The sequence below is a fragment of the Centruroides sculpturatus genome, unplaced genomic scaffold, assembly GCF_000671375.1.
Source record: "Centruroides sculpturatus isolate CEXI.00-Female unplaced genomic scaffold, Cexi_2.0 scaffold140, whole genome shotgun sequence".
Classification (NCBI taxonomy): domain Eukaryota; kingdom Metazoa; phylum Arthropoda; class Arachnida; order Scorpiones; family Buthidae; genus Centruroides; species Centruroides sculpturatus.
This window is the reverse complement of record NW_019384503.1, coordinates 858,914-884,646: the sequence shown is the minus strand read 5'-3', so window position 1 is coordinate 884,646 and position 25,733 is coordinate 858,914. Positions and strand designations below refer to the sequence as shown.

Genomic DNA, 25,733 nt, shown 5'->3' with positions numbered 1-25,733 from the left:
TACTTTGATGGAAGGTATATGACTTATTTACAGTAGCTTGTCAGCATCTTTACACTAACTTCTCGATGCCATATCAGATTTCTGACGTCAGCGACACCCGGCGCAGATTAGGAAGTAGTTAATAATACGCCAAAGTGTTACTAGGAGAGGTTAGTACCCAGAGTGGTTTCTCGTTGCCTTCTCTGGGGCGCGATGTTATGTGAGGGGAAAGAATGCCTTCCGGGAGGACTTTTATGGGGAACTGGTCTCCTATCTAGTCGTTATCGGCAAGGAGAAAACCCGAAAAACTTCAAGCAGTAGTCAGACTGTTCGATCGCGGCGCGAACCCACTACCGAACTTCCAGTGTTTAGGGTACAAAGACCGCTCGGCCACTGGTGGGCTTACACTAACTAGGGGCTCCTAAACAATATAACTTGGTTTCTTCTTTTAAACACAGCGGTACCTCAACTAAAACAGAATAAAGACAATCCTAACTCTNGTGAAAATCTCTTGTATTTGTATAATTTCACCCGTTTTTCGTCCTATCATATCTGTTTTTTGAAGTTTAACGTCAACAAAACATTCTTTAATTGGAAAGTCATTGTGTCCTTCCTTCCAGAGTGAGGAACTCATATATGCGTAAGTAGTCTTGTATCTGTTCATTAGCTTATCTTGGCATATCTTTAACTTAACTGAAATGAAATTAATTCAAAAGATGCATTAGAGTTTAACAGTAGAAACAAATGCAGAGATAGAAAAAATATCACTTTTCATATATTTAATAAATTCTTCACTAATGTACAACTTATACGATAGGTTTGATACCACAAGAGTTAAATTCACGTTTATTCCAGTATGGGTGAAGCATGGCACTAACTAAAGAACAAAATCGTGTTACTTTGATGGAAGGTATATGACTTATTTACAGTAGCTTGTCAGCAACATTACACTAACTAGGGGCTCCTAAACAATATAACTTGGTTTCTTCTTTTAAACACAGTGGTACCTCAACTGAAACAGAATAAAGACAATCCTAACTCTTAATTATTTTTTCCTGTATATTTTTATTTTATTGATTTTTTTCTTCTTTGTCTACGTTGAACTTGTTTTTAGCAGGTTCACAGTAATATTCTATAACAAACTTTTGGTAAAAACATATTTTAAAGGTAACAAAATTATATCTTACATTGATATTTAAAACGAATTATATTACTTACAGATATTTATTGTCTATTTTTAATAGATCAATGCAAACATAAATTATTCATAAATAATTATTCAGGAACAGAAATTTACCAATCGTTTATAAGCAAATTAACATGTAGAAAGGTATTTAAAGAGAATGTAACAGAGAAAAAGTGTATTGATAAAGATAATAAGTCAAATAAGATAAAATAAAGATGCTGGATAAAGGAGTAAAATCATTTTAACAATTATTTTAAGAAAACCTATAAATTTTACACGTTTTATCCTGTTTATGCAGGCAAGTTTCTTTGGAAGATAACATTAGGTTAATAACCCCTTTTTGAATGCTGTATGTTCATGTTGATATATTAATAATAGACGATAAAAAGCTATAAGTAATTTAATACGTTTTAAATATTATTGTTGGGTATAATTTTTTTATTTTTAAAATAATTTTTTTCAAAAATTTGTGAAAAAATATTACTGTTTGCTAAAGAGCAGTGTTGCCGTTCCTAGTACATTTGTACTTTTCTGGTACATTTTGCCCTTTCCAGTAAATTGAAAGTACATTTAGATTTTTAGTACATTTTCAGTACATTATAATATTTCAAGTACCATTTACGGTACAAAATAATATTTCACGCCTTAACGAAAAAATGAGAAAAATTAGTTTAATAAAGTCTCACTAGTGTCACTGCTTGCTAATTTAAATTATCCAATCACAACATACAAATGGTGTGTGTCCGTCGACGTCAGCAACATAGATAGTTGCACGTGTAAACGGTCTTGACTCAGTGGTCTTCTTTCACACGTTCAGTTGTCTGCACATTCTCATCAGGACCTTGACAAAATTTTTCATGCCACGTGGTCCAAACAATTCAACTCCGTCAAACAAAAATAATGGACAGGTAAGGAAATCAATGATTTTAAACTTTTGTCGTCAATAATATCAAAATATCCGTTAAGTCAGAATCAAATTATTACAGAAAATAGTTTTGAAATTGTACGAGTATAAATAATATAAATACTTTTATATTATTTTTCTACCATTATAATTTAATTCTTAAATTATGAACTTCAATTTTAGTAATCGTAGTAAAAGAAATAAGGGTTAATGTTACGTATGGTTCCAAAATGGCCGCGCTTCCGACTGTTCCAAGGTCTATATAAGAAGGTCAGGACACGCGTGATCTACTTCTTGAGCTGCCATTTTGGGGTTTTTTGAGTTGCATGTTTTAAGCAAACTTGTACGAGCAGTCAGTTTTATATGACATTAATTAAACTAAAATTGCATAAATCCTGTAATTTCCAGTCAAAAATATAATAATAATTTCGGATGATTATGCAACCCCAATTTTATGTAACGTTTTCATCAAATAGTTTAAAAGAAACAAGCATCCTTATCTTTTGCTGTCATGATTGAAATTAATTAAATAGGTACTAAAACTGATGCAATTACGTATATACCACTTCGTAAAGTGATGCAATAACATCAAAAAAATTTAAAGTATAATAAAGAATAAAATAATATAATATAACAAATTTATAATTATTTTTTTAAAGCACGATTGGTTATAAAATTAACATGAAATTCAATAGTATTATTAATAAATGTTGTCAATGTAATGCTCATTTTATAATAAGTAATAGATGTGTAGATATATTTTTAATTTTAAATAGCTTTCAAAAAATTCCAAAAATAAGATTTAAAATTAAATTATTTGACAATAAACTATAAATTACGTGCCTATATATATATATAGGCACGTAAACAAAATATTCCTAGAACTAGTACATTTTGAAAGAAAATAGTACATTTTTTAAGGCGCTTCAGTACGTTTTCAAATTTAATTGCGGCAACACTGCTAAAGAGGAGCCGTCATGTACGAAACACAAAAACAGATTGTACAGGTGACAATAAAAAGATTTTGTTATGATTTTTTCGGACGATCTCCTCTATTTGCTAAACAAATTCCAACGTAGACAAAGATATAAAAAGGAAATCATCATAACCCTTTCGCAGCTAGACTTATGTACAAAATCTTGCTGCTTATTAACGAAAAATAGTTTATGTTTTAATAATGAAGTTACTGAAATTTTCAGTTCATAAGTTGAAACGAATTTATATAGTTTCTTTACGAAACGACTTCCTCCATTATTCAATGTATTAGCAGTTGAACGTGAACGTCTTAAAGCCACGTTAATTTATTATTCCATTTATCTTCATTTTCTTTCAAAATATGGCATCAAAATGATTCCATATATAAAAAAAAACGTTCGATTTCTGAAAATTATCATAAACAACATTCGGGTACAAATTGAACTTAGAACGGGTTACATTACACACAGCATTACTCGGCTCTCGTGTGGACATGAACGGCTGACATCAACAGTGGACACCGGACCCGTCCGCCACCCTTGAATTCCTGCCATAATCGCCATCTCTCATAAAGGAAGACTACTGGTCGACTCCGCTGATCCAAGAGCGTTTTCCCGACGTCCTATACAAGTAGATTGGGAACCGTCGGTCCATAAGGTATATTATTTGTAGAATTGTAAACGCTCTCTCTCGGTTCTTTAGTTAAAGTGTAAAAGATATTGTAAATAATCTAATCGTTCATATTTTGACCTTCCTTAATTTTGCATTCCTGTATGTTTTACGATATTCCCATTCAACCGATCCCAACAACTAGATTTACATTAATAATAAAAAATTATTTATTAGTGTTGGCCTGTATTATGCTTTATATCTTAAGGCCTCATAGACCAAATATATTTACCGTTACCGTTATGTGCCGTTACACAGTGAAGATTGTAGCAGGAATACTGCTACAATTTTCACTGTGTAACAGCATCAACATATAAGACAAGAAAGAGACAGGAGTAATGGGTTCTCACTCCGTGTTAGCATTTACCTTTCTCCTATCGCAAAAAATACGTTTGTTGCAAAAGTGACATAATTAACATAATATCACAACGAGTGGACTCATACATAATTTTTTTCTTGAATTCCGAGTGCGGGAAAAGTCTATCAGCAGCCTTTGTCAGTTTGTTTTTATGTAGAGCAAAGTGGGGCAAGATGACAACATTAAGGTTTGAAAACTCATAAGATGACAACCACTTTGATGAGAACGATAGTTTTTATATTGTCAGCAACTACCGCATTTGATAATATATAATACAAAATTTACTTAATGAAAAACGTTTTTAAAAACAAGAAAATTTAATATTCTAAAAGTACATCTAAATTCACCATCTTACTCCAGCCATGGGGTAAGATGCGGATATTATTTTTCTGTACAAAAAAAAACAAATTCAGATGGTTAAACTGTCGTTTTCTTCAATATTGGCACAAAAACAGTGTGCCCATTTATAACAATGGCTACATTTAGCCCCACTCTCGGTAAATATAGAGTATAACCCTTCACAATATAGGCATTCTGTGTCATTTGTCTTTTGTTTCTTGTTTGGCCTACCCTTGCTGATGCCTGTAACTTTTGATTTTGCGGAATTTCTTTCGGTAAACAAAGACCGTTTTCCTGGATGTGCCGAAACTGCTGTTATTTGTTTTTATGCCCAAGGAACCTTTTTCTGGTCTGTAGCAGCTTCCTAGAAGACCGTCAGGCAGGCACGTACACCACCACTTACTACCATGTTCACCACGTCACAAAGGGTTGTCCGCAGGGCTACATTACGTGTCCCGGCCTGTGGACAATCGTCCACAAAGATTTGCTGATCTCCCTTAATAATTCTAACGAAACTCTCATACAGTGTTATGCGGGTGACACTGTTCGACACTGTTATCTTAGTGTAAAACAAAAACAGTAATAATCTCCCACTCCTTGGTAATGATATTCTCAACAAAGTCTCGAACTGGGGCAAGCGTGTAAAGCTCTCGATAAACTATAGCAAATGTTCTTACATTATTTTCTCCAAACACACTCCTTTACAAAAAAGCCCAAGGATACTCATTGATGGAAACCGCATACCAAAAGTGACTGAATTTACCTATTTTGGTGTTGTCCTTGAGCAACAACTCCAGTGGACTAGACATATTGAATCGGTTAGTGCAAAGGCTGCTCGGGTCTCAAATGCTCTCTTGAGCATTGCTAAAAACACTTGGGGTGTTAGCTACAAGGCGGCTCGCCATATCTATCTTGGCGCTAACGAGCCGATCCCTTTATACACTTCCCCAATCTGGGCTTCAGCAAAGAAATAAGTGTATATTCGGCGAAAACTTCTAAAAACTCAACGGATCGCCATCCTGCGTATCTGTAGGGCCTAGCACGGCTCCAACTTTGGCTTTGCTGGTAATTGTTGGTCTCATGCCGACGCACATTAACGTGAGGGTGGCTGCGTGGCTGTGGCACACCTGCAACGATTCAACAAACTCCTGCAATAGCTGCAAAGACTTCCTTTTCATTCTTGACCAACAAACTAAATAATACCTAAAGCGCTACATGACAGAAATCCTATGAACTCAGCAATAGTCAGGACTACCCATGGCTCCAGGACCGTTCCTCTCACGTTGAGAATATTGACATTTCCATTTACACCGACGGCTCACTGCATAGCGTGGTGTTGGGGGCAGCCTTCGTCCTTTACAATCACAAAAATAATTCTACTCATAGGTCTGCTTATAAGCTGGAGCCCCACTGCTCGGTTCCTTAGGCTGAGATCCTTGCAATCACTTAAGCCATGGAGCACGTGCACAAGGAATTGTTTCCTCAGGCAGCTAAATATTTGTGTTTACACAGACAGTTTGACTGCCCTCCATTCTATCTATACCCCATTCAAAAAGGGCGCGACTTTCGTCAAAATTCAGCGTCTGCTTTTCATCAACACCCATCACCGCACTATTTACTTCAAATGGGTTCGTGACGATTCCGGTGTTTCTGGCAACGAGGTCGTTGATCAGCTGGCAAAGCAGACCGCCAGCTCCACGTTAGGTTACGACTACAGTAAGATACCTATTTCGAAAATCAGGCTCTGGGCCTGTTAACCAGGCCTTAACTCTCTGGCAGGAAGAGTGGGACAACAGTGCTACCAGAAGGACAACACACCAATTCATCCCCAATATTAGTGAAAATCTTACGTGGAAATTCTTCACTCCAAACTATCGTGTAAACCAATTAATCATTGGGCACGGTAATTTCAACGTGTATCTCAAGAGCTTTCACCTGAAGACAATTGACTCCTGTCTGTGCAACAACACCTCTCCACAGGTCACCAACAATCTTCTCTGGGACTGCAAGCTCTAGGCGCAGTCCCACACTGGATCACACTGATGGGCCACATCCTCAAATGTAACTATAGTTGGCCATGCCCCCATAACAAACTTTTGCAGGACCATGACATTCTCAATTCAGTTAATACCTTCCTGAATACGACAGCAGCCCTCAACCCACTCCATGTCCAGCATCAAACAAATGACGATTGAGTTCCCCTTCTAATGATCTTCGTTTAACAGTAAGTTGTCGCTCTTCATCCGGTAGATTACTTTGTACGTAAAATCTGTCGCTTGGTTACTGGTTGTATACTGAATAGCTATTCAGGTACTCCTCCGTCACATCTTTGTTCTGTACCTTGGGTAACTCCGCTCTTTTTGCTTTGTTCCCACGACTATTTTTCTGTCACGGATATCAGCAAAATTGATGTTCGGGATTCTCTGTTTGTATTATTATCGCGTTGATCTCATATACCGTTTCCTTTAGTATAATACCGCACATTACTGTTTGTTTTGTTTATTATTCGTATCAACGTTTGGCATCCACTTGTACTTTACAGCAACTATCTGTTATAATTCTGTTTTTCTCTGTCCATTTTTCCTGTTCGTTTGTCACTTTGTGTTACTGTTTAATCGTCCATATCTTGCCCCACACCTGCCCAGGCACGGGCTTCGTTCATTACTGTTAACGCACATACCTGCTTGTTCTTGTATGTACTGTTTATCACTTATTGTCATACTACAGTTGCACTGTATATTAACTGTATAGCTGCTTTTTTTGTACCCGTGTAACCATTTACTGTACTTGTGTTACCAATTTATTTACATTTATTGTAACATTTTCTGTTTAATAAAGTTTCGTTGCGGTTGGTGACTTCTTCTTCCTCTTCTCACTTCTCTTTCACATTTTCATCCCCTTTGGCCTCTACCGCAAATAGATTTTTCTTCCTTCTAACACTTTCTCACTTGTTTTCATCCCCTTTAAAGGAAATGCCATTGAGTAATGCCTTCTAAACTTCCATATGTAAATATTGTTTGTTTTTGTTGTTTCATCAGCTACTGCTTGTACAGTATATCTGTTAGGATTGCCGTTTTCCCTCTCCTTCTGCTATTTTCAAATTTTTTCTTGGTTTAAACATGAAAAATTTGCATTATTTCCATGGAAGAGACTTGAATAAAAACTGAATGAGTGGGCATACTTGTAATGGTGTAATCAGTGACCGTTTCTGCACTCAGATTAGGCATATTTCCACTTTTATGGTTTTGGTTGTCCCAAAACGAGCGTCCTGGTTTGTCCTGCAGCTGAAGGGGCCTATTTGTCGTCTCTGCAGCAATGAAGTCTGCCTCAGAAAATACTTTTGAATTCATTGGCCGTATTTACGGTCAACCTGGAACAAGACAGCGTTTCCCATTTTCCCCAACGCGCACTTTCCATACTGACTGCAAACATAGGGCAACTTTATTTCAAAACTAAACAATTACAGTCTTAAAGGTTATTTCGAATACCATAATATCTTCATCTAAAAGGTAATATAAAAGTTCACAAAGATACTTTCTTTGTAGAAACTTTGCAGGAGGCATAAAATTAGATAAAGTATTGATAAAACATGGAAAACGTTCTTAATTCCAAACAAAGAGAGCGATTCGGACGTTCTCTCAACCCATGATCCCTTTTGAGGTTGACATTTAGTTCCCCAAATAACAACTTGATGAAAGCACGTTAACCATGAATAAACAGACGTCACTCTCTTACCCCATGGCCCCATCTTGCCCCATCTTCCCCTAATTTAAACGTTAGTAAAATCTGGGAAAACATAAATTATCTACGTTTTTACTTTTGTTGAAGTAAGAAAAAGAAGAGTTTACGAAGTTCCTTATCTCGTCATGTTTAAACTTAAATGTTTCTAAGTGTTTCAAGAAACATGTTAATTTAATAGGAAATTCTAAACATACACATTGTCTTTTTATGTTTTACTCACAATAATATACATTATTTTATAAAGTATTGTATAACATAATCAATATAATACACAATTATTACCTTTTTCGGTGTTATCAACAATTACAGTTTTACTCGTATCTCCCATTTTTATATCACTACACTCTTGCATTGTGATATTGAAGGTAGACATGACGATAATACTCGTTTTAAAACAGGTTCTAATCTGAAATAATACAAAAAATAATAAATTCTGAATAAATTTGTTCATATTGTAGTGAAATGCACACAATAGAATTTAACAGAAAAATTTAATAATTCTCCTTAAGTATAGAAAATAAGCAGTCGCGTATTGAAACATGGAGTCACCGAGTTAATGATATTTTCTTCCACGCATTCTGTAGTAGAGCGTATTAACTTAATCTATGTCTGTGTTAACAGTGGTGGATGAGAAAGTGTCTGTAGTATAATTAATGATAGTATATTTGTTTAACTGTTTTCTGTGTTTAAAATTACGTCATTTTAACTTCGATAGAACCGGAAATTCTTATGTTCAAAGTTATGTTACTACACTGGAAGGGTTTCAACTCATAGCAGCTAAGATGGTGTCGGCTTTACGGTGTGTCACGTTATTGTGATATTTAATCCATATTTAATATATAAAGTTAAAAAGTGCTTGTGAAATGTTTATTTATAAAAAATAATTTAATTGCATTTGAATTTCTAATTGGTGGAATTGAATAATTCCACTAGATAATTAATAAAAACATAAGTACAGTAGAGCGTCGATTATCCGAAAGTCAATCATCCGAAAGAATTCCAGTCGGCAAATTTAAATTTTCGCCAGTGCTGTGGCGCTGCAATCTTTGCTTATATCTTGGGCTACTCAAATATTTTACGTTTTTGATACTAAATTAACTTGTGAAGTATAATTTTTTATTGTTTTTATATTTTTCAATATATTTATTTTGTTTGTACAAAATAAAAAAATAATTTTTAACGATACAATAGTCTTCTTTAGGCTTAACATCGACGAAAATTCAACGCGACACGCAACGGAGGAAAATGTCAAAATGAAATAAATTAATATATTTTTTCGTACATAGTCGGTTATCCGAAACATCGATCTTTCGAACAACCCCAGTCCCCAATTGATTCGAATAATCGACGCTCTGCTGTATTAGAATGCCTTTCTAGGGTTCCAGATTTTAGTCCAACAAAAAGTTTATGGAGTATAATAACAAAAATAGTTTATGGTGTAATCGAGCATTGTTGAGCTATAATTTTCCACAGTTAAAAATGTTAAAAATTTTTATAAATAATGAAGTAACATTAACTTATATGTTGTTTTACATATAAATAAAAAATAAATTCATATTAGTATATCAGCGTGTTTTTAGTATGTAATTTTTTTATAAATGGTAACCAATGAGAACTGTTAAATTAACTGCTACATTGCACAGTTTTAAAAAGAAATCTCTACTAAGTAAAAGTTTTCATCTTTCATATGGATTTTTCCATTAATTTTTCAACGTTTTAAATATTCTATCTAACATATTTAAAGATAAATAAATTAATTACATTGTCTTTGTAAGTGATGTTCTAATATCGACAATAACAAAGATACAATTTGTCATCTGCAAACAAATTAAAATGTTGTGAGATAACGATGCAATTTGCTCGAATGAAGTTTATAATGGTTATGCACTGGTTTACGAATATTGCTAGATTAAAAATACATGATAAAATAATAAACAGTCCATACATAAAAGTTTACATCTCCGATATATACTTCGAATATATCACCGAAGCCCTAAAATTAATTTGTGTTCTATTTGATAAGGAGCAAAAAAGCGATGTCCAAAAGACAACTGTTGTACAGCACATTGCATATTATTAAGACGTCTAACCTGTAATTGCATAAGTTTCTATATTATAGTCGTATAATACAGTTGACCTACAATAACATCTAACTCTAAATTTCCACCAATTTTCCAGGAAAGTTACTTTCTGAAGTAGATACAAACTAACCTGCAAACAGCCGTCATTTTTTATGTTGTCTGCACTGGACGTTGTTCACGGATTTCAGTGTATCTTAACTAAATATCAGATTAATATTTTAGAAAAAATTTTAAATGGTATTTAATATCATTGACTATTCCAGTGGTTCTCAACCGGGGGTACGAGCGTAAATCAAAGGGGTACATCTAACTTTCATTATAAAATGGCGTATGTTAATCAATTCGCTGTAAATTATTAACACAAGAAACAAGAAACGACAAAAACTTGCTGTAAAATATCCCAGTGTAAACACCGATTTCCCTTTTAACAGTCTAAACAACTTGTTTACCCACTTCATTTGCCTGTCTATTTGTGCCATTAGTGCCGAGTGAACCTGTACTCTAGTAAAATTACGGTTTAACCGAGCATTAATTGTTGAAACAATAATGACTTTTTTTTCTATAACTAGCTGCAAGGACCCGCTTCGCTGGGCAAAAAGTAACGATAGTGAAAATTAAAATAATTACATTATAGCCAATCTTACCCGTTTTCACAGAATGCAAGAATTAGGTCTACCGTTTCCAGACTAATTAGAGAATTTTTACATGAGTCTAAAAATATGTTCGATTTCCCGCAAAAAACGCAAAAAACCGCCTGTAAATCTTGAATGCCGCTTTATATTAACACTTCCTTTGTTACTCAACACTTCCATTGTTACTCAACACTTCCATTGTTAACATTTCCATTCTTAACACTTCCACTGTTAACACTTCTATTGTTGACACTTCAATTGTTACACATCTTCGAAATCAACCACTTTTAACTCCATATCTCCCATACCCTTATAGTACAGAATGCAAGAATTAGGTCCTCGTTTACAGACTAATTACAGAATTTTCGCGTCCAGTCAAACGAACTATTTTCAATTTGATCAATTTTCTGGAACGTTTACAATTGTTCTATAATTGAACCAATTCGAATTTAAAACGGTTCGAACATTTTTAAAATCGAAATAGAAAATTTTCCACTTTCAACCACTATCAAGCCATATCTCCCGCATCCTTATAGCTATCGAGACGCAACCACAATAGTGCACGAATGGAGACTTCGGGCTACTACCACATAGAAACACCATTAATGTGCGATGTGTAGTTTTGGCTGAAAAGTGAAATATAGGGACACACACGTCCATTTATATATATATATATAGATTATTGCTCGGCAAGATTGGGCTTTTCGTGTTTTTATCAGACTACTGGTATTAGGAATAATGAAGCCTGGTCGTACTCCCACCATGCAATGCGTGTCACTGCATGCGCGCATTACTTGATATTTAGCAAATTTAGACATTACGTTTGTTACAAAAACTGAAGGATTCATGTATTGTTCTGCACATTATAAATTCTCAGTCATTACTTTCAAGATGGCCGGATGGCCGGATGGCCAAGCGGTCAAGGCAGCAACCCACTGCTCTGGGGGACCCGAGTTCGAATCCAAACGGGTTGTAAAATCCCCTGGAATTTTTCGGGGTGGTCCGTTCGCATATGTAGGGCTCCATCCCTCACCACCCGGCAGCTCCATTGTGGGCCTGGTCGAACCCATAGTGGGCTTGCAAAAGAAGCCTTCTTAGTGCCGACAGCGGAAAGAGTTTAAAAAAAAGAGTTTTAAAATTATACATAATATAGAGGAAGACCTGTCAAACTGGAAAAAAATGTTTTCGGTACCGTACAGGTCATGTTTACACAGGTTCTAGTGTATATATACATACATATTATATCTAAGAATATATATAAATATAAAATTACAATATTTAAATGATTAACAATATTTTTAAAAGGAGATTTTAAAAAGTATTATATTCTAAATTATAATCAAATTCAAAGTACATGGTTCTTTCTAAACAAGAGAAAAATATCACTTGTTTAGAAGGAACTCTGTACTTCAAAATTGAAAGAAACTATAAACAAATATTTCATTATAAGTCATTTATTTCATCCTACGATTGGCTGTGTAAACTATATGTGTTTCGTACTTCTGTATATTGTATACTTCAAATAATTTATTAATTAAAATATTAAATAATACATTAACATTCCCTCAGTAACGTAACATTACCTTTTATCTCCTTTGCTAAATTGTCTCACTCGTACTCGTATAATTATAATTACATACATAGAATTTCGTATTACAATTAAATAAATAAAATAATAATGTACAAACCTTTCAATTTTGATGAGTTTTGTTAAGTGAAAAAACTGCCTTTCAATTTAACTAATATAACGTTAAGGCAGGATATAACGTGCCTAAATGAATCATACTTCTGTTACGTAAACTGTTACGTAGAACTACTTCTGATTATTTTTTCATAACGATATCTTTTTGACCCTTGCGCTTGTAGTGAACATTGTACAACATTACGAAATGAATGTGAACACTCCTTCAAACTTAGTTGAAATTTCTCCGATGAAAAGTGCTTTGTTAAGGAAATTAATCAACTAATTGTCACTTAAATCAACAAAATAATCTTTAAAACAATTAAATGTAACTAAACAATTTAATTTTATTATCTAGTAGTGATTAATTATCTTGCAAATTTTTAAAAATGAAACCGAAACTGAAAGTAGAAAAGACTTTTTCACAGAAAGTTCCCGGATTTTTTTTTATTTTCGACAATTTAAAACCCAAATTAAGGCATTAAAAAAGTACAATTGATAATTTAGTACCCTTTTCTCTTACCAAATGAACACGGAACAGAAAAAATTTAAATTTATTTTGTTACGTGTTAACCTTAAAAAATCCTTGGACAAAAGCGATCAGGAGATTAATTATTTCGGCAAGTAAGGAATAATTTTATTAAACAAGAATGAATAGATTGGATAACATATCGGCCTCTATCTTCAGGAAGAATTTTCAATGGATTTTTGACACTCAAGAAAACCAGATCACATACCTATCCTGTCACCCGCTATTTTCTAAGTGTTCAGTCGTTTTTATCTATCATACATTATCAGTAGTCACAAAAACAATGAGAAACGTCTAATTACGGCCTTTTACTGATCTTACAGCTTATTAATATAATAAATAATAATATTAATTAAACGCTTTTAAGCATGTGAGTATTTCTGTTATTTCTTGAATTACTGCAATAATAATACGTTATCATAATTCACTATTTAATCAGAAAATATTTGATATAAGAAATCGAAATTATTCTCTATGCGAACAGAATTTATCCATGGTTATGATCTATCTGATGTGAAGGATTTCAATAAAACTCTTTATATAATTTATTCGCTTATTATGGAATTACACAGAAATTAACAAAATTACTCGTACTAAAAACAGGCAAAGTGCGAAAATCCCTAAGATTCTTTTATTTTTGATATTTTCAACGTTGTACTTACATACTGCCAGGTTTCTTCTAGTCTAAGCTTTTGCGATCTCTGACTGTTAAAACTCAAGCAATGTTTTATATACTCCAGATTTCTCTTCCCCCTTTATTATTTTGTCTTTATCGTTTCGTAGTAAATTATAGATATTAGGGGCTCTTTTATGGATCATTCTCGACTTTTTATGAGAAGCTAACTCATTTAACACACTTCCTAATCGTTTATTGTATATGAATTTATTAATTTTATCGAAGTTACTATATGTGTTATCTTTATTTCCTTTGTAACCTCTGATCAGCCCTTCAATTGTGAGTTTTTTAATTCCAATTTGTTGCAATCCTTTTAATTTTATTAAATTTCTTGAGACTGTCCTGGATGTTGGTATAATATAAAAAGTCTCTTCTGGTAAGTGCCTTAAACGCCGGTAAGAAAGAATAAGACTTTGAAACTCTTCTAATTATGTCTTTGTTGTGGTTGGCTTTGAATGTTACAAATGAAACGTTTATATTCTATTCCAAACCTTGGGAACAACTTATACTATAATAAAAACAGATGTATGCAATAATTTGCATCTCTCGTATCTGAATTTATGACAATACTCGTGATTTATCCGAATAATTTCTTGAGTCGAGTCGACAACACTGGAAAACTTTCATTGTTTCTCATTAATTTATTTCATACTTTATGCCAATTTTCATTATGTCTGGATAGTATCGTGCGTGAGAATCGAGGGATACTTTCTTGTTTTAAGTACGTAAATATAATTATTTATCATTTCTCATTACTTATACAATATATCATTATTCTAATATTTATAAAGCTCGAAAACCTCTCGTTTCAACGCCACGTTTGATAATGTGACGTATAATGTGCGCCTCAGTTAATTAACATTTGTGTTTGTCAACATTTAAAAAAAATAAAAGAATACGTATATAATTCTATTTTATTAAAGTAGTTTTATATGAAAACGTAAAGTCAATTGTGTTTTGAAATCCGCAGATATTGGTGCAGCATCTTTCGTAAGTTGTGCGCTTCCTCTCAAATACAAAATCGAAATGACTGTACTGATTGTGTGTTTGTGTGTATTTCTCGCTTTAAATTGTGATATCTCGTCATAAAAATATTTTTTGAAAGTAATAATTTACAATTTAGAATATGATTCTGCCACCAGGTGTGTGTTGTGGGATACTCCACCGATTTAGACAAGATAAAACAAAACGGCAGATAGTTTAGGTGTCACACCGAAGGGTAGTGACACCTAAACTATCACACCGAAAGTCACACCAAAGTCCAGAAAATGGCCTCTCAAAAGGATGAATGGAAAGTCAAGTAAACTAATTTTTGAATAAAAGAGAAAATTTATTATTAAAGAACGAAACAAACATTTGAACTTAATTTAAATAATAGTAAGTACAGAATTCTGTTTTAGGGAGTTAGCTTATTTTTATTTGTAATACGGGTGGTACTTAGTGGATATATTCGAACTTTGCGACTCACAATATCCCAAAAGAAAAGTTGTCTTCTCTTATAAGAGCTAACTTATTTTCTGAAGCTGTTGGATGATGTGTTGATTATCGTCTTTTCTCTCTCTTCTTTCTGCTTTCTCTTCCTCTCTCCTTTTCTTTCACTTTATCTTCCTTTCGTCTTTACCTTTTTGTCTGCTTTCTTCTTCATTTAGTCTTTCAATAAGTCTGATTTTCGTTATTCGCTTTTATTTTATTCTTCGTAATAGACAAATCATGGTTTCGTTCCGAAGGTAGTTAAGGTAATCTTTAGTCTTTATTTTCTCTTGTCTATTAACAATTATATTAGTTCACGTGATATAAATAGAGTAGCATCTGTAATATAACACTATTGAAAAAGAGAAAAAACGATTGTCGTCTCATTCATCCCAAACAAAATTTGGGAAAATGATACACTTCACATTAATAATATAAAAAAAATTTGACGAATACTTTACATTAGTGTTTGTGTTGCTTACTTCATTTGAGATTTTGCCTTAATTCTTTCGCACATCGTGCGCAGTAACATAGCATTTTTCCTAACCTTACAGGCTTCGGTCAAGAAGGTAAGACACAGAACTTTCTTTCACGCATCCTGTAGTACTGACCAGTATTTGCTGGATGGTTTTTGCTGGATCATAGATTTTTTCTCTCACACAACTGCTGCAAGGGTTCATATTGAAGGATTGTAGGGGCCAATTATAGGTAGTTAGATACGCAGTGTTTTTATGCTATATCCTTACAACCAAAGATATTCAATTTTTACTATTAGAAAGGTCAGCAATCACGAATGGAAACAGTAAATGCTCAGCAGTCTAATCTGTGAGAATGTCGTCGTATTACAAACTATCAAAAGCACCAAACAAATGAAATAATTAGTAGTTCACGTTATCACAGCCCATATCGTCACAGAACACATTTAGCCAAAGCATTACCCTGCAGACACGAAGGGCCCGTGGCTTAGTAAGATTCACGCTACAATCTAAGGTAGCGTGATTAGCGTGATAGTTTTTCGATTTTTGGGTGAAAATCGAAAAACTAAATTCATCGAACCATGCTACTTGACGCCAATTCCGATATTTTCTGCACATGTAGATATTTACAACGTTCATGACATTTTTGTCGGCTATTAAACCGGACATGGACGTCCCTTCGTATCTGCGGGTTTTAAACTGCTTTAAACAAAACGTCAGAAGCATAACACTACATTTGTGTTTTTGTGTCAATACAAAACAGAACAACTTATGCTGCGAGGCCTAGTTTCCTTTCCTTAGAAAATACTAATTATCAACCAGGACAGCTGACATGAAATCCAGTCGTGAATTGCAAGAGTCGGTCCCAATCGCTATTTTACAGCGTGGTAATGTCACAAGTGAGATGCTGTCAATACACGCGAAGCCGTATAGATGAGAACACCGAAATTATAAACGATCTCTGACGCTCATGTCACGTTAAAAGTCATACTCATTTGTGACGCCATGCTGAATTGAAATACTCAGAATACACAGCATGGACTGTTGATTGACAGATTATCCTCTAATTGGCAACAAATGTATCAGTTACGAAAACGGCAAACGAATACCATTTGGACTGCTATTCCCATGAATGCTAACCATTGTGTTTAGGTATGTGTGTGTGTGTGTGTGTGTGTGTGTGTTTATACACCCACCTACACTCACGGATTTCACTGTATCTTATCTAAATATCACATTAATATTTTAGAAAAAATATTAAATGGTATTCAACATCATTGACTATACTGTGGTAAAAATACAACACTAGACGTTTTAATACAAAAAACTATAAGAGATTTTTATAAAAACTGCGTTTAAAATTACTCCTAATATACAGTTAAACCTATCTAAAATCAAAACCAGCCAAACCGGATGTCACTTTTTAGAAGAAACTATGTACCAATGTTGCCACGTCTACCGAATTTTCGGTAGATCTACCGATTTTGGGACCGATCTACCGATCTACCGATTGAAGCACCAAATCTACCGAAAAGTTTACGATAATTCAAAAAAGAAATCTTTATTTTCAATGTATCGAAAAATTCTCAATAAAACATTTTTTGTACTTTCATTTCTTATGTATTGTAAGAGACTTTATTGCAAAGATTCTGTCTCGTTTTGTTGAGAATATCTTGTGTCTGCCCCATTCTTCAGCTCAGTGTTTTTTAACCTTCTTGAATACGCGACCCCTTTACAAGTTAAAAAAATTCTGGCGACCCCCAGGGCCATATTAAAACTATATCAGTGATTTTAAAAACTACGTATTTAATTTTCTTTCTGGTAAAACCTAAATATCGATCGAAAAACCAATTGTACTTTAAAATAAAAACGCAAAGCCTTCTCACTGAAATTGTAGTTTTATTTATTGTAGTGTAGGACCTACAAACACTTGTCATTTTCTTTTACCCGCGATCCCCGTGTAAGTCTTTGCGACCCCCTGGAGGGTCGCGACCCACAAGTTGAAAAACACTGTTTCAGCTAATGTAGAAGAAATATTTTCGTAAATAAATCTGTTAAACACGAAACACGGAAATAAACTGAGCTCTGAAACAATGACTGGCTTACTTCTTACTAAACAATTAATCGGATAAAAATTACTGTTACGATTTTCCTATAAAAGATAATTTAATTTCAAAAATAAGAAACAGTGTTAAAAACATACAAACGGAAGATATTGAATAATAATAATTATTATTAATATCCGAAAAATAAAAGGTAATACTGTATTTTGTTAGAAAAATAAGACAAAATGTACCTACTTAATTAGTAAATTATTATTGTTTTACGTAAGTGTTCTATGTTAGTTTTTTGTTTTTTATTGTTTTATAGTTCATAATAAAATAAATGACAAAAAAGAATGTTATTATTTACGTGCAACCTCCTTTCTGCCACAAAAAGTCGATTTACCGAAAAATTACAGAAATCTACCGAAAACTGCCTAATGAATCTACCGATGGCAAGCAAGTCGGCGTGGCAACACTAATCTGTACTTTAAAATCGAAAGTAAGTAAAAACAATTATTTCATTGTTAATCACTCGTTTACTCTACGATTTACTGTATATAGAATATGCATGTTTCGTACGTCTACATGTATATTTTATACTTCAAATAATTAATTAATTAAATAATACATTAACCGTCCATACATTAACCGTAACATTAAGTTTTTTCTCCTTTGCTAATTGTGTCACTCGTATTCGTATAATTATAATTACGTAAATAGAATTTCGTATTACAATTAAATGAATAGAATGATAATGTACAAACCTTTCAATTACGATGATTATTCTTAAGTGGATAAACTTCCTTTCGATTTAACAAATGTAACATCCTTACAGGATATCACGTGCAGAAATTAACTATACATCTCTTACGTAGAATTCCTCCCTACCATATTTTTATAACGTTATCTTTTCGACCGTTGCGCGGGTAATGAACATTGCACAATATCGTGAAATAAATATTAACACTTCCTTCGAACTTTCTTTAAATTTCTCCGATAACGAGTACTTTGTTTAGGCAATTAATGAACTAATTGTAATATAAATCGAGTATCAATTTTTAAAGCAATTAAATGTAACTATACACCTTAATTTCATTATGTAGCAGTGATCAATAAATTTGTAATTTCTTAAAAATAAAACTGAAACTGAAAGTAGATAAGACATTTTTCAGAAAATTACGTTCGTTTTTTAGGTTTCGAGCAGATCGCGTTATAATGAATCAGCGTTAATCGAGGCAGCGTGTTTTCCGGTTCTTCCTCGTGTTTAACACGTGTTTTCTCGTGTTGGGACGTCAAAAATTAGATTACGCAAGTTCATTGTAACGTCATCAGACGTGTTAGTCGGAACACCGTCAATTTAAAAAAAAAATAACAAATAGATAAAAGCGTGAGGGTAAGAGTCATTTCGAAGTGCAGGAATAAGCCTCTCAGAAAGATGAATGCAGCATCAGGTACAAATAACAAGAGTTTATTTTCGGAAAACAGAGTTTTAAACAAAATTATCAGACCCGATTTAGGAAATTGGCCCATTCCTATAATAAAACAAAGGGGTGCTATAACGGGGGTATCCGAACGGACTCACAACATACCAAAAAAAGACTTTTTTTCCTTTTTTACTCTCTCTCTGTTCACTTCTTTTTTTCGTCTTCTTTCTACTTTATTTGGCCCTTCATTAGGTCCGATGTTTCTTCTCTGGTCAATCCCCTGTCAGTCCAGTCAATCAGTCAGTCTCTTGATCCTGTCTCATTCTCTCCTACTCTCACAACTCTGTCAATTCTTTTTCACTCTCTCACTCATTCAGTCACTTCTTCCAATTTTCTTTTGTGTTTGACCAATCATGCTTTAGTTACGAAAGAAGGTGAGGTAATTTGAAAAAAGGGCGTAATTGGCAATCTAGCGGTTCTCCACTTCCCTTGTCAATGAGAAATGGTGTGCGCCCATGTAATACCATCGGTCATACATATAACACCATTGAAAAAGATGGAACGTTGGGCATCCCTTCAATTTTCCTTCGCGTATTGTGAGATTTATAACAATTAATTCATAACTTTTTTATTCTAATTTTTTGTCTCAATTATTTTTAGTCGATTACTATAAATTTCGAAAGAGGAAAAAATTGGAAAAATAGGCGAAAATACTTACTTGATTATTGTTACTTGATAGATAAACAATCTCGGTGGCACGTTTACATATGCGCCTTCTCTTCCAGATGTAGTTCTAAACGGCGTCTTGTCTAATAGCTGACAATTTTTCGGGGGTGGCCCGTTCGGATATGTCGGGCCACGTCCCTCACCACCCGGCAGCCCCATTGTGGCCCTGGCCGAACCCATAATGAGCTTGCAAAAAGAAGGCCCTCTTAGTGCCCACAGTTAGCGGAAACAGTTTTAAAAAAGTATTTTAAACGCTTATCATTTGTAGAAGTTTCGACTTTCACGTAACGAAAGGATTAGATTCAATTGACGGTATAACATAGTCAGTGATCTTCCAAGAAGGATACATTCCATGAGGAGCCTTTATGAAAGAAGCCCGCAACGAGTTGCTTAACTTTCCCGGCAACATTTGGTGGCGTCATCTGTTTTATTTCAAGTATTTACGTGCTGTTGTTATCGGTTAAGTTATGTCAATGAAACACTTGGGCGATCTACTTAGAGGTGATGCCTTCCGGGAGGTCGTTTTGAAAGAAACTGGCCCCTATTTAGGCGTCAGACATGGAGAAAACCCGGAAAAATCCACGTGGCCAGCCTGTTTGAGTGGAGCGCGAACCCACGATCGAACTCCCAGTATTCAGGGTACAAGACTTCTTACCCAATGGTGGGGGGGTGCTTACCAGAACTCTACAAGTGATTTGATATAATACAGGGTGGGAAAGAAAATTACTTAACACCTCTGTTAAATAATATAAAATGTACCCAAAAATTGTATAGTAGATTGAGCACATTATATAATGTGTGTAACTCTGTAACCGTTCGAGTTCGATTAATAAAATTATTTATTTATCAATCTTTTGTGCAATTCTGACTCTATTCGAAGTGTGACATGATCTCCTTTTCATTTACAGTTGTACAGTCGCATCGAATATGGCCGCAATTTTGATGCCGGCTATGAGTGCCACACATCAGTGGCGGCCTTAGGGAGTGGCGAGCAGGGCAATGTCCCGGGGCCTCGCTCTTGGAGGGGCCTCGCACAACAACCAAGTAGAAAAAAGTCGATATTTAAAACTGTTTATTTTATCCTTGGCTANGCAACAACCAAGTAGAAAAAAGTTGATATTTAAAACTTTTTATTTTATCCTTGGCTATTAGTTATAACAATAAAATAAATTTAATTTATAATACAGTATATATTTATATTAATAAGTGCCTACTATTTCAATTCACATACTTTGCACAAAGGACAAGGGCCTCGCAAAAATCTGCCGCCCAGAGCCTCGCAATGGATAAAACCGCCGCTGCCACACATCAATGTTTTTTCCTGATGATCTAATATGTTCCTCACACGAGCGAATTCACTTTAGATACATTGTATAATTAGTAGAAAAGGTGTTAAGCGCCTTCCTTTCCCCTCCCCTGTATTTCTATTTTGACTGTATTAACTCGTAGTAGGCAAAAAATGTAAAAAAAAAAAAAAACTATTATAACTAAAATGCATTTTATTTGAAATAAGTGAGTAAAACAATTGTAACTGAACTGTCGTTAGGAATTACAGTAAAAAATTATTGTTTCAATCCATATTTAGAGAAACTAAGCTAGAGGTTAAATCTTTTTGATGTGGATCGATTACAATATGCGCTTCTAAAGAAATAAACTGATCTTCGGATATTAAATATTTGATATCACCACCAACTTGTCTTTCACTATGCAATACAACGGCTTTTTCATTTCTAAGAGAGAATTCTTCATTCATTTCTTCTGTTGCATCTTTCTCTGCTCTTCTGAAAGTGTCAATATTTCTGTCGCTTATAATGGTATATTTTGTATTGCAATTGTAAATGATGCCATGAAAATATAAACCGAGTTTATCCCAACTGTAACAATTTATTAAATTACTTAACAATTGCACAGGTTCTTGTATTATTATATATGTATTCGAACGACAAGAGGCTGTGCGATCAGACAATCTTCTGTCAAGTAGTAAACGTACTTCAAGACGTTGCGAATAATTCAAATTGTTATGAAATTTAATCAATTCTTTCTTAATATCATCGTAGCAAATAACAGTGTCGGGAATACTAAAATAAATTTGATTGACTCTATACATATTAGAGAACTTGAAAAATTCGTTTAAGCAATCGTAATAAAATACTAATCTGGCTTTTTCAACAAATATTTGTTTGTTTCTCACGTTTTTAACTTCATTGTAAAAACTCCACCAAGTTACGGGATGTAACAGGTTTGTTTGCAGAAAGTTTACGATGCTCCCTGCAAACGGATCATCTCCAAACAAGCCAAAAATGAAAACCAAAATACCACTTACTTCAGGGATTGCGACAGCATTTATGGAATGAAAAATGTATAAAGACATTAAAAATTCTTCGAACAATCTATGAATAAATTCAAAATATTGCTCATTATTTTCTTCTGAACGTTTTACGAATACGTCTAGACCAACGATTAATTGGTATTCGTCTTCATTATGAAAAGTAATTCTCAAATCTTCGTTTGTTATTCTTCGTGCTTCCAAGCTTGTAGCCGTATTTGATATCTGAAATTTTTTCTTGTAGTAAAGTTCTCCTAATTTAATAATAGAATCTTCTCCATCAAAAAACTTTCCACTATTCAGATTTTTAACGGTGCCTTTCTTTTTCTTGTATCGTTCTATCAGAAGACGAAATATTAAGACAAAGAAATCGGCTTTAGATTTTATATCGCGATGGTATCTACTTTCGGGAAGGCAGCATAACATATGCAACATTAATGGGCATTTTGTTAATTTCGAGTGGAAGTTATCATTACGTATCAGACTAACTAGATACTCTCTTTTATCTTTGTTTTTTCTAACGATGAAATCAATGTATTTTTCTTTCTGCTCGGGAGAGAATCCTTCGATGCAATATCCATATTCAAATTCTTTTCTTATTTCATCAGTAACGTATGGACGGCTAGTAACAACAATTGTCATTTTCTCAGAAAGTCCGAAAGAGTCGTTTGTTATGAATTCTTTAACACATTTGTTATGGCGAAATTCGTCAAATCCATCTAAAATAACCAAAAAATTCCATTTGGCTTCTCTTAGTTTGGTCTGAAAATTGTCGTCCTCATTCTTATCGATGCATTCTAGTACGGCATCAATAAGATTTTTTTCTCCTAATTCACGTAATTCAATTACAACTAAGGCATCGAAATATCTTAAGTAACTTCGACGATCTTCATCGCTCCCCCAATCGTATGCGATTTTTTTACAAATGGTCGTTTTCCCGTATCCCGGATCGCCTGTAATCAATACTGTTCGGTGTTTCTTAGGTCTATTGGCAAAAATCTCTTCTATTTGTGTAATTTCTCCGGTTTTTAGTCCCATCATATCTGTCTTTTGGAATATAACGTCCACAAAACATTCTTTTATGGGATAGTCATTATGTTCTTCGTTCCAGAGTAAGGATCTCATAAATGCATAAGTGGTCTTGTATCTGTTCATTAGCTTTTCTTGGCATATCTTTAACTTTTCTAAAATTAAATTAACACAAAAAAGTAATTTAGAGTTTACAGTAGAAACAAATGCAGAGATAAAAAAATGTCACTTATCATATATTTAATAAATTCTTGAGTAATGTAGATATTACTCGATAAGTTTGAACTTACAAGGGTTAAATTCCTGTTTCGTCTTTTATGGGTGAAGCATGGTACTAACTAAAGAACAAAATCATGTTACTTTGAAGGAAGGCTGCATCTATACTATATGTAATTGGTGAAAAGTTATTATATGACTTTTTTACGGTAGCTTCTCAGCAACTTTTCTGACTGGGGGCTCCTGAACGATATGACTTGATTTCTTTATTTACACAGAGCCGTACTTCAACTGTAACAGAATAAACACTATCCTAACTCAATATTTTTTTCTCTATGTCTTTATTTTATTGATTTCTTTTTTTAAATCTTTGTCTACATTGGACTAATGAAAGAGAAAAAGCTCATCTGTAAAGAAAATAAGTTTAATAGGATAAAATAAAGATGCTGGATAAGAGAGTAAAATCATTTTAACAATTATTCTAAGAAAACCTATAAATTTTGCACATGTTTTATTCTTTTTATACAGGCAACTTTCTTTGAAGGTTGTATATTAGTTTAACGACCCATTTATGGATGGTGTATGTTTATGTTGCGATAGTATTAATAATAGACAATAAAGAAACTGATAGCAATTTAATACGTTTAAAATATGAATGTTGGGTATAATTTTATTTCTAAAATAAGTTTTTTTCAAAAATTTGTTATAGAATATTACTGTGAGCTCTGCTAAAGATGGGCCTTTTGGTCCTAAACACAAAAACAATGTATAAAGGTGTAAATAAAGATATTTTGTTTTGATTTTTCGGAATAAGATTTGCTGTACTGTATTTAGTTCTCTTACCAAACGACTATGCAATGTATAAGCTGCTGTGGCACTGCAATCTTTGGCTATATCTTGGGCTACTCCAATATTTTTTATGTTCGTGTATGTGTTTTAGCTGGCAGCACTAGCACTTCTGTGTGGTGTTTTTCTGTGGACTATGTCATGCTCAGTCTAACGTTTTTGATACTAGATAACTTCTAAAGTATAAATTTTCTATTGTTTTTATATTTTTCAATATATTTATTACGTTTGTAAGAAATAAAAAAATAATTTTTAACGATACAATAGCCACGATTATTATTTTAAAAAGTTTACATTAGGCTTAACATCGACGAAAATTCAACGCGAAGCGACACGCAACGGAGAAAAATTTCAACACAGAATAGGTTAATGTATTTTTTCGCACACAATCGGTTAACCGAATAATAAGTAACCCGAACAACCCCAGTCTCCAATTGATTCGGATAAACGACGCTCTACTATAAAACTATTTAATCAAAACACTTATTTCTTTTTGATGCTAAAGATTTCTCTTATAGAGATATGCAAGAAAATTTTATTTTGTATAAGTACCAAGTATACATATTCTGCTATTCATCAACTCGTGTGAAATTTTTGTAAAGTCGTAACTATACAATACTTGTGTGAAAAATTAACAAATTCTACCTGCAAAAAAAATTGTGAATGTATTGATTGTTATTCATTCACAACAATCAGTCGTGAATGCCCAACATCTGTTGTAGCTTTATGGGGAAGCCCTCGTGAACTTCGACCTATCAACCCGAATGTTTGGCCAGCACTTCACTGATAACGAGAAAGGTCCATGTTTTTAAAAGTAGATTAAAAATTCCCGTTTAGTTTTAACTGTTTACAGTACCGCTTCGACCAGACAATGATTACAGTGCCTGACGACATAGCCTACATTGGTGAGCCAGAGCGTTTGAACCTTTCGAACATTTAATTCCTATCAAAATTCAGAAATTTCACCCGAGAAATTTGATCTGGTACTGTACGTGACGAAGATGAGCGAACCCATTGTCAACCACGTGGCGGTCGAACCTCCTACATTTTGGACCGAAAACCCGACGCTATTGTTCGCCCAGTTAGAGTCAATTGGGCCATCAATAATCAGATTAAGTAAGTTTACGGTGGGACCCTGTCACCAGGTATGTGTTATCGGACACACTTCAGATTTATAAGAGAAAAAACAAAAAGGCGGATAGTTAAGGCATGAAAATAACAGTTAATCCGATGATCCTTTCAGAAAAATGAATGTAAACTCATGTAAAGTAATTTACAAATTGAAGAGAAAATGTTTTATGGAAAAGCGAAACTTAGCATTAGAACTAACTTTGAATTAATAGTAAGTACAAAATCTGTTTTAAAAAGATAGCCTTTTTCTATTTGTAAAACAAGGGTTACCTAGCGAAGTATCCGAACTTCGCG

The 25,733-nt window shown here is 33.8% G+C and overlaps 1 protein-coding gene and 1 long non-coding RNA gene across 3 annotated transcripts; both read right to left on the bottom strand.

The window, feature by feature from the left end:
* Nucleotides 1-495: 495 nt before the first annotated feature.
* LOC111622146 lies at nucleotides 496-18,794 on the bottom strand. Of its 2 annotated transcripts, none has more exons than XR_002756202.1 (3): nucleotides 18,506-18,794; nucleotides 8,434-8,557; nucleotides 496-672 (listed from the first exon to the last, which is right to left on the bottom strand). It is a non-coding gene; the product is annotated as an uncharacterized LOC111622146 (long non-coding RNA). The 2 variants fall into 2 exon arrangements; XR_002756203.1 differs by lacking the exon at nucleotides 18,506-18,794 and adding an exon at nucleotides 12,553-12,872.
* A 2,575-nt stretch (nucleotides 18,795-21,369) lies between these two features.
* LOC111622122 lies at nucleotides 21,370-23,631 on the bottom strand. The gene is made up of 2 exons (XM_023364448.1): nucleotides 23,537-23,631; nucleotides 21,370-23,401 (listed from the first exon to the last, which is right to left on the bottom strand). The coding sequence occupies exon 2, from the start codon at nucleotides 23,370-23,372 to the stop codon at nucleotides 21,462-21,464; it is 1,911 nt and encodes a 636-aa protein (XP_023220216.1). The 5' UTR covers nucleotides 23,373-23,401; nucleotides 23,537-23,631; the 3' UTR covers nucleotides 21,370-21,461.
* Nucleotides 23,632-25,733: the final 2,102 nt, after the last annotated feature.

Coding starts and splice junctions, on each gene's coding strand:
- LOC111622122 (XM_023364448.1), bottom strand. CDS start 23,372: ATGAACAGATACAAGACCACTTATGCATTTATGAGATCCTTACTCTGG.